The sequence below is a fragment of the Rhipicephalus sanguineus genome, chromosome 5, assembly GCF_013339695.2.
Source record: "Rhipicephalus sanguineus isolate Rsan-2018 chromosome 5, BIME_Rsan_1.4, whole genome shotgun sequence".
Taxonomy (NCBI): domain Eukaryota; kingdom Metazoa; phylum Arthropoda; class Arachnida; order Ixodida; family Ixodidae; genus Rhipicephalus; species Rhipicephalus sanguineus.
This window is the reverse complement of record NC_051180.1, coordinates 54,598,531-54,612,051: the sequence shown is the minus strand read 5'-3', so window position 1 is coordinate 54,612,051 and position 13,521 is coordinate 54,598,531. Positions and strand designations below refer to the sequence as shown.

At 47.4% G+C, this 13,521-nt stretch overlaps 1 protein-coding gene across 1 annotated transcript in view; it reads left to right on the top strand.

Annotated features, from left to right (window-relative positions):
• Window positions 1-13,521, top strand: part of LOC119393644 (transmembrane protease serine 9) — a 44,632-nt gene that overhangs the window by 27,803 nt on the left and 3,308 nt on the right. Inside the window, exons 5-10 of the mRNA XM_049415938.1 lie at window positions 310-492; window positions 3,101-3,278; window positions 6,842-6,927; window positions 9,888-9,991; window positions 10,799-11,076; window positions 11,739-11,890. Coding sequence (XP_049271895.1) covers window positions 310-492; window positions 3,101-3,278; window positions 6,842-6,927; window positions 9,888-9,991; window positions 10,799-11,076; window positions 11,739-11,890 — 981 coding nt within the window. The remainder of the gene's footprint in view (window positions 1-309; window positions 493-3,100; window positions 3,279-6,841; window positions 6,928-9,887; window positions 9,992-10,798; window positions 11,077-11,738; window positions 11,891-13,521) is intronic.

Below are 13,521 nucleotides of genomic sequence, written 5' to 3'. Positions count from 1 at the left end.
CATTTCGTTCATATATTTTCTAACACTTAATTTCTTTACGCTTTGTTTGTTTACTTGTTCCGCCATTCTTTCTTTACTCCTTGCCGCTTTTCTTCCTGCTTGTTTAAGTAAAGAACGCGGAACATCGAACGACATCATATCGCGATACAGAATACGCGTGGAAGCGGCCTAGAAAGATATTGCCGTCGAAAGGTTGAGGACGTAGACTAACTAGTCATCTAGAAGACACTTATAGACAAGATCCGCTAGATGTTACTGTGCAGCGTTTCGGAGTATACTCATAAGCGGTGCTCGCCAACACGCACGCAGGGTGATTCCGGCGGTCCGCTGTCGTGCCAGCTATCGGACGGTCGCTGGTACGTGCTGGGGGTGGCATCGTTCGGTTCCGGCTGCGCTCGAGCCCATTACCCGGACGTGTACACGCGCGTGCACCACTTTACGGGATGGATACGAGACACCATCGCCGCTTACACGCGCCCTGCTCGAAGAGGATGAATAAAAGACATTGCCTGCTCAGACAAAACGGCGCACACGTTCTTGGGGGCACTGCTTACATCTATTTGGCGTCGTAAATGAGAGGTAGACAACGACAGGTCGCGATGACACTCCGTTGTCGACCTCGTCGCTGTCGTTGTTTTGATGGTTGTTGCAGCTAGACTGTGATGCTGTCTTTGTCGTTGATGAATTGTATTGTTGCTTGTGTTGTTGTCGCCGTCTTCAATGTCTTGTTGCTGTTGTTGTTGTTGCTTGTGTTGTTTTCGCCGTCTTCAATGTGTTGTCGTTGTTGTTGTTGTCGTCGTCGTCGTCGTCGTTGTTGTTGTTGTTGTTGTTGTTGTTGTGGTTGCTGTTGTTTAGTGTATTTAATGCTGCTCTTAACCTCCAGTTCTCAGTGCTGCCTTCATGGGCTTTTTTGTCGTCGTCGTCATTGTTGCACGTCACTGTGAAGTTTCTTGTAATCGTCGTCGTCACAGACGCGTTGCTTGTACATGTGTGTGTCTTCCCGTCGTTTACGTCACTGTTGTGGTTGCCGCGAATGTCGTCCTTGCGTCGGCGTTGGTTTCAAAGATATTTCAATTTCTTTCTAGCACTAATGGTTAGAAAATCGCATGTTTTCCAAACAACGTGTTCGCCTTTGTTCGTACACTACTTGCAACAAAAGAACTGCAATATGCATTCGTTTGTCTCGTAAAGGGGTCACCGATTATCACATGTCTCGCGAGAGATCTTGTCAGTTCATCGGTAGTACACTGATAGTAAATGTACCATACTTTACACAATGGCGGCACGTTGTGTACGCAGTGGTGTAGGAGAATAGCGGGCAATGCTAAGCGGTTTTGCCTGCCGTCTTCTGTTGTCCTGTTTTGAAACACTGCTTTATCGACCATTTATTTCACGTACTGTTCATCGGACGTGCCACGAGGGAAAGAATCAAGGTTACCTACTACAGTACCTTTGAGAGAGGTGTTAGCAACCACTTCTGGTGCAATTGACGCATTAATGCAGCATGCATAGTTTTTGTTCCTCAGCGACACTTGAGAAACCACAAATGCAGCACGCACAGTCATCAAATAGAAACATATTATTTCACTTGAGAAAGACAATCCAGCATTGAAAGTCCTCATTTGCCAGCAGCCCACTGGTCCGCCCGGAGCTTCATAGGTAAAAAAATAGCTTGCAATAACGTCGTCGTGCAGCTTAAATAAGCAAACATTTAGCTTTTTCGGAGGGGCTCGAAGCGTCACCTGCTTGCTTAAACGTTTAAAATATGTTCCTTAGAAGTGCACCTTCAACACCACGTCCACTTGTAAAGATACATGCTCATTTATCACGTCAACGATTCTCCGGGCATATCCATGGTCATCTAACTAAACTACGCAAATGACAATACATGCTTCTCTGTGGAACACCCCAAATACTGTGACGCAACGGTTAACGCGACCTTTAAACTGCGGTCAGGATCACCGCTCTCGCGTCGGGGGGGTGGGGGGGGGGGGGTGGGGAGTTAGTGTGGGCGTTCATTAGACACATCTGCCCTCTTCATGCATGTTCATCATCATGAGTGTTCGTCATCTTCATCGGTGGTGGGAACGCTGCTTGATTGTGAGATCTGTGCCTCGGGTGTGGTCGCTTCACCGTGCTTTCGAGGCCTAATAAAGGTCGCGTTAACCGTTGCGTCACAATACTTATTAACTTCCGTATGTCTTATGAGTACAGTTATTTCGTGGATATTGTAACGCCATTTGTAACTGGATGCTTCGTCTGGAGCTTGTTATTCGTTAGGAGAACGCAACCGGCCAGAATGATCTCGGAGGCATTCTTGATGCGTCAGTGATGCCAGCTGAACGGCAAAACAGGTGTTTGATAAATACAAGAGGGGGTCACAAGGGGAGAGAGAGAGAGAGAGAGGCGAATGGAAAATTTGCGCTCTGCCATTGACAACAGCGAGAACTCAGTCTTACGGTACCTAGTTTAAAACAACGAAACTGACACTTGCTGCAGAGGCTGCGTTTGCAAGGTTATCCACTCATACTTCGACTTCGAACGCTGCAAATGCTTGTCAATCTTCGTTGTTCTAGAATAAATCGATAAGTTCACAGCAAGAACAAAATACAATGACGTCTTTCCAAGCCAGAAACGCACATTTCAAGCCGAGACGTAATGCAAAGCAGTTAAACTCCACTGCCGAATCAATAACAAAAAAAAAGGTCGCTTGCTCTTGGTCTTCCTAAAGTTGGGCGGCTTCGGTCACGAAGGGACCTTGAGAGCTACATTGGACGTCTTTAGCGATTAGATAACGTGCTTACCTGAGACAGAGCCCGACGTTTCATACTGAGCGCTTTTCACGATGGGGGAGGGGGGGGGAGAGAAAGACGAAGCGGTCAAGCGCTCGTGTCGACAGGCTGTCCTGGTGGTGAACGCGCTCAGGCGCGCTTTCCGTAGGAAGCGTTTTTCCCAACAATGCGACCCCCCCTACGAGCTACGCTTTCCAACACACCACCCTCCCTGTTCTTGGGGGCATTTCTTATCGTATGCCCGCGCAGGTCAACACACCCTGGGGCAAAAAAACATGACCCATGCGTGGCAGACTGGGCGAGGGTGACTCGAAGCACCGGTTCTGGGCCGCGCGAAAGGACGACGAACTGTGGGCTATAAATCGGAGTACCGCGCCAGTCGACACGCTCCTCCCGACATGGCTTTCTACATGGCGACACCGCTGACGCTCCTGCTGGTGACGGCCGCGCGACTTCTCCTGCTGTCCCAAGCGCAGTCCACGCACAGTGAGCAGCGGCTTTTCACCTTTGCGGAGCGCAGGTCGACCTCGCTACGCAACCTGATGCAGTCGTCGTCGCCTCGGGCGCATGCTTCTCAGCTGGAGTGCCGCACATTTGAGTCCATTGCGTTATCTTTTTTTTTTTTTTCGGGCAAGCCCCATTATTCTCCCAGTGATATAGCATCCGGAATGAACGGCCTGTACGGCTTAGACAGGCGAGACTGCGCGTCAACGTCCCCGGAGGGTGACTCGGCGCGGAACGAGGACGGGGTGTTTTGAAAATGAATGAGACCGGCGTTGAAGTGGAGCGATAGAAGGTTCGCGAAGCCGAAAGTATCATGAGGTGCCTGAGAGAGCGTCCAATCCTGCCGGTCCGTTGACTGTGTCCCTGACAGTTATAATGTATTTAGTTCGATTCGAGCAAGGAAGGGGGTTATCAACAGTTTTTCAAAGCACTTAAAAAACAGTGTACAACTGCGCATATCGAAGAGAACGTAAACAAGAAAAGAATTACTTCCTCCATGTATTAATATTCGTCTCGCGTCTCCGAGAGTTATCTTAACATGACAGACACGGATTGTAGTTTGATCGGCTCCTTTCAAAAACGGCCTGCTTTTAGTTGTCGTCATTCTTGTGTCAATGAAAACATATGTATCATTGAGAAGAGAAGTCTCTTATACAGTGTTTAGGGCCTGAGAAGCTCCCGAGGCACCTTCGTCGTCATAAGTCAGTACGCTTTATCTGGTATACCTTGGCTTTCGTTCCACTTGTTTGCTGAGATTATGTCACAGTTATGGCTGCTGGATTCAGATGGGTAATGACGTTTTAAAGATCCTTCGTGGGGCGGCCAATATGACTAGAAAAACGCTCCAATGTCGTTCGCGCTCATGAATTCTGGATTGCACGTAGAAAGAGTAAACGCATTGTGCAAATTAAATACAACTGAACAACTCGTAACTTACAAGTCAAGTTGCACTGATGAAAGTAAACTCCAATTATAACTTCGCTTTGACGCACGATTTTGTATTTCGTGATCTACTGCGCTGCCTGTCGTACATGTTAATTTTAAGGAAATTGCACTGTGTGCTTTTATACGGCGTTAAAAGCTATAGGACTTCCCCGTCGCTTGCAAATTGCGGCAGGTTGGCACAGCGTCTTCGATTTTGTGAATGAAAAAAAAAGATATCTGAATTTGCCACAGATTCATATATAATTTTTTTGCAACACGTACAGTAAGTAAAAATAATCACTGAATCAAAGATCAGCTGGTAGCGCCATGAAGCGAGAAAACATAAGCTTCCAGAACAGGTTGTCACGCGAACGACGAGTTTGCGCGTGTAGAAAGAGGAACAGTGCGGAAAGCGGATTTGTAAAGAAAACAAGTGCAAAAAAAGAAAACAACAGACGCGTCAATTTTGTACCGACATCTGTTGTATTTGTGTTTTTCGTGCTGTTCGTGCATTGGCCGGAAAAACCGCCGCGCGTTCAGGGCTCAGGTTGTCGAAGAAGTTCGGGATGGCAGGCGATTATGAATTTCGATACTTTCCATTTCCACTGATATTGAGGCAGGGTGTGGAGGTGAAAGTCTTAATGATGTATTCCCAGACCTCATGATCCTCACCAATCGGCAGCCGTCGTACATTCCTCCAAATTCAGATGAAGCATAATAATTGAGGTCTCCGGGTTCGTATGAAAATTGGTGATGCAAAATGTGTGAAGCAAAGCGGTCGCGTTAGCACTGACAAAATTGATTCGCTCAAATAAACGCGTAGGCAATCACGACAAGGTCTTGAACATCAGTGGTTTGGAAGGAAGTGCAATGTAAGTGCTATGGTGCCACAACCCTGCTTCAAGCGACTCTACCGGCTCAGCTATAATGAGCATTTTTTCAACCTACCCCAGCTATAAACTGAAAGCATTGCACACAGCTGGCGTCACGCGTTTCACGCAAATATATTCAAACTTTAAATACATAATGGCACACCCCTAAAGCATGTCGAACCACAGCATCTTGCTGGTTGTCATATTGAGCTACTCAGATGACGTTTTAATGTGATAAGTACGCCAGTTTATATGTGCTCTAGTGGGGCTGGTTGGCTCGTCAGGAAGTCGTTTAACGCGTGTGTAAACATGTTTGTCATCTTTTTCTTTACGACAAGCATGTGGGCTTCGTTTTGTAACAACACATTTTATAGCACGCTGTCCGGACGTACAATGGCGTAGTTACATCTTTATTGTCTTTTTCATTCTTTTTAGGGCCTGCAAAACTGAAACTTTTAAAATGCAACTCGTATTTTAAAACGAGCGTTCATAAATCTACATATTCAAACGTTACTACATAGGTAACTGATCTCACTTAAAATAAGAGTCTGAGTAACAGAAGATGATTGCGAACTATACAGAGCCTGTGTTATGCACCTAAGGTGTACCACTCTATTTTTTGCAGATTTGTTCAAGTTATGTGAAACACACGGTGTAAGTGTTCCGCGCACCTCCTTGAAACAAGAGTGTAGCGAAAGCAGGATGCGCGAATTTCAGAAAGTGCTGTTTCTATCGGGGCAAAACTTCGCGTATGAGCTCTCCGCATTCTTACTTGTTTAGCACGGAAAATAATGTGAGTCACAGAGACTGGTGAAAGTGCTCCCCTACAAACGTTGACTAGTCACTTCCTGAGTAACATTGTTTACGCTAAAGTGAGATGCCAAAAAGGGCTCGCCATACAAAGTTTCGGCGTGTCTGCAACTTAACAACTTAATGAGTCACGCAAAGCGACGCGCTTGGCCGTCGGTAATGATGTAATGAGACACCACGAGAGTGTGCTGCCCGGTAACTCATTCGTTCTAACGCCTCCCTCGCTTACTTCCAGCGTTTTAGTCGAGTTAGGAGAGTTCCGAACAGTCTATGCACACGACACCCCTCGATGACCTTGACATGAGCCGTCTAAAAGCATAGGGCCGGTCCACACATCCTTCTAACTCATGTAACAGTGCGAAAAAGTGGAAAGGCCGACGACAAATACCGAGTTTAAACAGTGCTCTTTACACTCTATCTCTGTCATCGTCCTCTCCACTTTTTCGCACTGTTACATGAGTTACAATGAACCAACTGGCCCAGCAAGCAACCATTCCGGAACGCACTTCTTTCTAGTTTCAGTGCACACTATAGAACACTATAGAAAAACTAGGAATATCGTACAAAGCTTTCTTCATAACAGATTACAATTAAAATAGTGGAGCTCCACTGCCATAATGAGTCCTGCTTTTACCTGGCTGACACATGCCACGAATATGTGTTGATACCAATGAAATGCATAGATTACTCCACCCATCCGCATGTGGCTGATTGAAACGTGATCTATAGGGCATCGACTGATGCGAGCAGTGATCTCAGTAAGTCAGACTACTATCTTTAAAGATTGATGTTAGTTGACGTCGTTAAGAAAGCAACTTATTGTTCTTTTGCTTCACGAAGTAGTCAATGGTGGGCAACGCGTAGAGACAGAACGAAGATAATCACGTAGCGTGAACTTGTGACACAAAACGTCGTGGTCGATTTTGACGCGGAACGCAGGCTGTGGAGTAAGCCTGCTCAACGAGAAGAACATTGAGCGCATCGTGGGAGGCCAGCCAGCCGACGCCGGGGAGTGGCCATGGCAGGTGAGTAGGCGCTTATTCCGGCGTATTCAGTGAAATCTACGAAGGTGGTGTTGCAGTTTATGAAGCTGTGCGCCATGCGTGCCAGATATTTAAGATCAGATGTTTGATCAGATATTCAGATATTTCAGATATCTAAGATATCAGATATTGATCAGATATTTAAGCAGTACATTAGAGGACTTCGTAAAGTAGAAATGACTGGGGGACCTGCTACTGATATACGAATAGCAGTAGGATGTATCCAAGAAGCGATTACGTGATACATTAGTGAAGCCTTTATATTTTGGTGAACACAGTTTTGCCCGTTGCTTTCTTGCGAAGCCTCGGGCTAAAATTAACGCATCTGCGAACACCGGCGCTCGCAAAGCGACGCTAAATCTACGCTGCAACCTTCCTATACGACCTTTATCTTAAGCCTTCTCTGATGCCTTCGAGATTCAGGCCATCAGCAACACAGTAATCTGCCGTTGCTATATTCTTGAACGACTGCAGCCCTCTTTAGGTCAAAGCCGAAAGTCAAGAGAGGTCTCCTGTTATCTGCGAGTATGTACAAGGCGAGCGCAGCGTGCTTAAAACGTTCTCAAGCATAAAAGCCACAACGTGCGCTACAAACGTTCGCGTTCTCGTCCAACCCAGCCGCAATTAATGAGAACAGAATGATGTAATAAGGAGTTACAGGATCAAGCGTTTTCTGCGAAGCTTTAAGACGAGCAAGCGGAGCACCGTTAGACCCAGATGCCGGACAAAATACGACCTCCGATTTGCGTTACGCCGAGACAAGCGATGTTGCTAAAGCTGGGGACATTTGCATTCATTAGACGCTGTCAGGGACACCCCACGTCCTCCGCGTGTTTGTGCAGAACGACGCTAAGATGCGGGGCTTACGTCTTCTTTCTCTCTGTCGTTTGTTCCCATGATCGTTGCCCAGCCCGCGATCCCACCAGATACGCAGCAGCGAAAAAAGTGCGAGTGTTGTCGCCAGTGATGCACGGCGGCCCGTGTGGAAATCGAATTAACCAACGGCAATGTTGACAATGAGCCCGGTTCAGGAAAATCTGTGCATCTACGTCTAATGGCTCCACTGAGGATGAATAAATGGCGGACACTTGTGGCATAGACATTATTCCTGCATTCTCACAGAGAACAGAATGTTACATGAAGTCCAGTTCATGAGACCTGCATATGTCAAGAAACAATTGCACCTACAACGGTTCTAAAAAGTTAAGTCTGATGGTATGTCGTCTCGAAAATGCAGACTGAAAAGTGAACGCTGTAGTGAAAGGATCCGGTTCAACATTAACCACCTGTAGTTCACGAAAAATGCGCGAAATATGCAGCACACGTGCGTTCTTGGAATCCCACCCTCCGTTATAGTATTGCAGTTACGGTTACTGCATAAGCGTGTGTTACTTAAGTTACTGCGTAAGTTACTTAAGATACTGCATAAGTCACTTAAGTTACTGCATAAGTTACTGCATAAGCATGCGAAGGGTTCTCAAATGTAGAAGGGGGGTTCAGCACCTCCCCTTTCTGACCCCCCTCCTGTGAGCACACCTAGAACTGTCAGAAATCGAATATGCGACGACCGGCTCAGCAGCTAAATGCGAGAGCATTCTACACGGTGGTATATGTGTTACGAGTCTCACGTTCTGGACACCATACGTCATAAATTGAGAGGTTTCCACATACACACGCACAATGAGTCCCTTTTTTTTCCTATCCAACTCTTTTTCTTCGTTGTGGCTTACGAGTAAAGCGACTAATGCAAAGATAAAACCCGGACCATTCTGAAAAATTCACCTGCAGTTCTGCATTATGCTGCGCCACTTAGCATGGTAGCTGTTCAAAGGAGCCCTCTTACAAACTAGCGCGCAAGTTGTTAAGTTGGCTTTCTTTCATAAGAACAATGCTCAGTGGCTGAGGCCATTGCGCTGCAAGCGATGGCGGTGGTCTACGCTGTTGCTATAGTTAGGCTCAATGTGCTATGCGGTATTTGTATCTTTCAATATTATTATTTTCTAATTATATCAGCCACCCTGTTTTGTATTTGATGCGAAGCTACATGGATTTCGAAAACAGGGTAACGAGGCAGAAAGCATCGCTTGTTTTCAACGCACCAGTCCACTATTCCAGCGACTTCTCCAAAACCGTGCGGTACATAGTAATGGCCCTCACTGCCGTGCAGAAGTCTGTACGTAAATGTAAATCGAGTATGCTTCAATTCGTAATCATTGTTGACGCCGAGCGTTTGCCCGCTTCCTTCAATATGAAATTGGATTTACTCGTGTCTGCCTTAACCCTTTGAAAGAGGCACTTGTTTGCATTTTGAAAAATTAATGATATATGTACCTAAGTGCTAGTTCAATCCACTGATCGATTTTCACATACTAATGTGACAAATAATATAGTTGTTTAGATTCCAGTCAAATGTGTGTTTCGGACCCGTGTTCTTCGCCACAATGCTTGAAGCAACGTAACTGAAACAAATTATTTAGGTCCATGAGAGAACGCCTAAACTTGTGCTTACTGATTCGAATATGCAGACTATACTCGTACTAATAAAAGTATGTTTCGGGTCTTCTTCCAGCTGGCTTCAACCTCAGTAGTTCATAGCTTCCAAACCAATAAAACAACGCCTTAGTTGCAAACGTCAGCAACACGATGATCAGCGAATGACGACAGGCTGAAGCTTATTTTTAAGAACGGGCTGCTAAACACCTGCAAGTGAACACTGCCTACCGGAAGTTCTTGCTTACGTAAGTGTGTGAAGAGACAGTGACTTTCCCTAGATATCCACTGCTATTTCATTCAATGACAGTAGGAACATGTTTGGTTTTCGGGCCCTCCGTCACGGAGCCGCGCAAGGATTTCTAGATGACGGGTCCATAACGCGACGAGGCACCTTGGTCGCCTCACAATGAGAGGAGCTTGAACCCACATTACCGAACGTCCTATCGCAGGTGTCGCTTCGCAAAGCTGGCCGTGACGGAAGGACGCGTCACTTCTGCGGCGGTGCGCTTATCAGCGACCAGTGGGTAGCCACGGCGGCACACTGCGTGGTCACGTGAGTACGACTGTCGCGCATTGCGACGTCATCACAGAGCAAATACCGCGCAGAACGCAAGTTACGACGAAAGCAATAGAGCTCCTTGTGGCGGGTAACACGGCTGACTTCCTTTTCCAAAGCCATCTGGCTCACCCACACTGTGATATCGAGGCTTCCGTCATTATCATAATTATCGTCATCGTCAGTCTGAATACGCCCACTGCAGGACAAAGCGAAGGCCTATTCCATGTTTCGCCAATCAACCCGCTCCTGTGCTTGCTACGGCCCCGTTATCCCCGCAAACTTCTTCTCATATGCCCACCTAACTCAACTCATCTGTCCACCTAACGTTCTCATCTGCCTAGCTAAAGTTCCGCCTTCTCTCGGAATGACCAGCGGTTATCTTGCCTTCCGGCTACATGCCCTGTCCATGCCCACTTCTTCTTCTTAGTTTCGACTAAGATGTCATAATACCCGTTTGTTCCCTGATCTGCCCTGCTCTCGCCCTGTCCCTTAAAGTTACACCTATCATTTCCCTTTCCATGACTTCCTAGTGAGAATAAAGTACTACGTACATATCGCATGCACTTCCACGCACACTCGGAACTTCAAAGACAGACAGACAACGAACTTTATTAGATCCTGAGGAGTTACTAACAGGACCCCCTAACGGGAGGCCGTTTGAAATATTTGTTCAAGATATAACATCTTAAAGCCGTAAAGAAACTCAAGTGCGCCTTCGAACGAATGCTGATGCCGAGTGGCCATTTGTGATGTTGTCGTGACCGCATGAAAACATGGTACGCTCTTGTTTGTTCATCGCAGGCAGTTCGGCGGCGTCATTCAGCCTGCTAGCACCATCAAGGTACGCGTGGGCGAGCATGACCAGAGTGTGCTCGAAGGTGAGGAGATCCAGGTGAACGCGCGCCAGATCTTCAAGTACCGCGGCTACCAGGGCTACAACAACGACATTGCACTCATCAAGCTCGCCAAAAGGGTGCGCCTCAGCCGTCGTGTGCGGCCCGTGTGCCTGCCACACCGAGACGAAATATTCGAGGGACAGAACTGCGTCTCCACGGGATGGGGAGCTACTACATCCGGAGGTGAGTGTGACACTACTGGAAGAGTGAGTGAGTGAGTGAGTGAGTGAGTGAGTGAGTGAGTGAGTGAGTGAGTGAGTGAGTGAGTGAGTGAGTGAGTGAGTGAGTGAGTGAGTGAGTGAGTGAGTGAGTGAGTGAGTGAGTGAGTGAGTGAGTGAGTGAGTGAGTGAGTGAGTGAGTGAGTGAGTGAGTGAGTGAGTGAGTGAGTGAGTGAGTGAGTGAGTTGAGTGAGTGATGAGTGAGTGAGTGAGTGAGTGAGTGAGTGAGTGAGTGAGTGAGTGAGTGAGTGAGTGAGTGAGTGAGTGAGTGAGTGAGTGAGTGAGTGAGTGAGTGAGTGAGTGAGTGAGTGAGGAGTGAGTGGAGTGAGTGAGTGAGTGAGTGAGTGAGTGAGTGAGTGAGTGAGTGAGTGAGTGAGTGAGTGAGTGAGTGAGTGAGTGAGTGAGTGAGTGAGTGAGTGAGTGAGTGAGTGAGTGAGTGAGTGAGTGAGTGAGTGAGTGAGTGAGTGAGTGAGTGAGAAGGTGCAAATAGTATGCTACATATCAGTATGCTTCCGCTAAAACGGTAAGCAAGAATTTATGAGCACACAACGAAGGTATATGAAACATGAAAATGAAATTGTGCTATCTGCCAATATAAACGAGCTGATGCATGGTCTGCTCCCAAAGGTGGCGCTCCGTCGACGGTGCTTCGCGAAGTGAGTGTGCCGGTCTACAACAACAACGTGTGCTACGGGCCCTATGCGCGCAAGTTCCGCATCAACATCCGCAACTGGCATCTGTGTGCCGGTGCCTTGGAAGGAGGTCGAGGGTCCTGCTATGTGAGTAGACAACACATCGCATTTTCCAGTTGCATGTCTTTGCAAAGGATCATTAACCGTAACCAGTTTGAGTCATCCACAGCATCAGACTTACCCAGAATTGTTCACGTTTCTCCAACGATGCATACGTCTGCCACCCAGAATGCTGGGTACAGTAACATAGGCTAAACAAAGCAAGAATTCATGATCATCTAAGCAAAACGAGGCAGTCGTAATGTTCGGCGCGTTTGTGAAGGCGGCCAGCCGTTTACCAAGAACATTTACGATCGAAACGTTTCACTAAACTCGAACCAAAAGAGGGAGAAAGAATAAAAGATGGGCAGGGAGGTCAACCAGATAGCACTGTCTGGTTTTCGAAGACGAAGTAAGGTAGTAGAAGGTCAAGAAAGCGAAGAGGGGAGCCACCATCACTAAGCAGGCAAGATGTGTACTGTGCTGCCTATTATTTTGGTAGACTTTGAGTAGTGTTCGAGACTATGTTTCTTTTCAGGGAATCTTTTAGCAAAACTCAGTATGTCGGGTGAGGAGGTTTTGTAGCCGAACACACTGACGAGGACACATGAAGAAATAATAATAATAATATCTGGGGTTTAACGTCCCAAAACCACCATATGATTATGAGAGACGCCGTAGTGGAGGGCTCCGGAAATTTCGGCCACCTGGGGTTCTTTAACGTGCACCTAAATCTAAGTACACGGGCCTCAGACATTTTCGCCTCCATCGAAAATGCAGCCGCCGCGGCCGGGATTCGATCCCGCGACCTTCGGGTCAGCAGCCGAGCGCCATAACCACTAGACCACCGTGGCGGGGCGACACATGAAGAAAGACGACACACCGCTGAACTAGCAAAGTCATTCTTTCTAGTCGAGCATTTGTGCCATCTTTCCTCCAGTATCCTTGTCAGAGCGTTTGGCTAGAAACCCTCCTCATGATGTGCAACCAACTGTCTCAGGCAAACATAGGCGTGCGCAGCAGGGGGGCAGGGAGGGACGCCCCCCCCCCTGATCACCTAGTGGGGGGGGGGGGGGAGCGGCAATGTCTGCCCTATATGTTTGCTCAGTTATGGCCAGGCAGGTTTTGGACAACAATGGCGGCCGAAGGCTCCTGATGTTGCATTCCAAGGGCTTTTTACTTCCCGTCTTTACTTCAGGAAAGCCAGGGACCACAGGCAGGTCATTGTGAGAAGCACCTCAACGCTTCATTTTCATTTTTTCCCCGTCCATTGTGAAGCAGGTTGTCCTTCGGACTCAACAAGCGAAGAAAATGGGGGGGGGGGGGGGGGAGGGGAGGCGCTGCGATGAGACATTGCGATGAGACAGAGCGTTCACACGCAGTGGAGAAAAAGAACTAGGAGGCTCACCAGTAAATATACGGCTAGCAGTGCGGGCGATGTGGCAACAAGGAGCATTAAGCGGAAGGTCAGAGAGGCGGAGAGGACTTATTGAATGACAGCGACGGAAAAGAAGCCGGCTCTGAGTAACTACCGAAAGGGAAAAAACGAAATAAGGAGGGAAAGGTTTTATGATAATTCAAGGGGAAACGCTTTACCGTTTGAAGCAAGGTCGGGCTGCCTTAGGACGCGTAGTTATAAAGCGAGATTCAGTAACGAAGAATAACAATGTACATGCTGC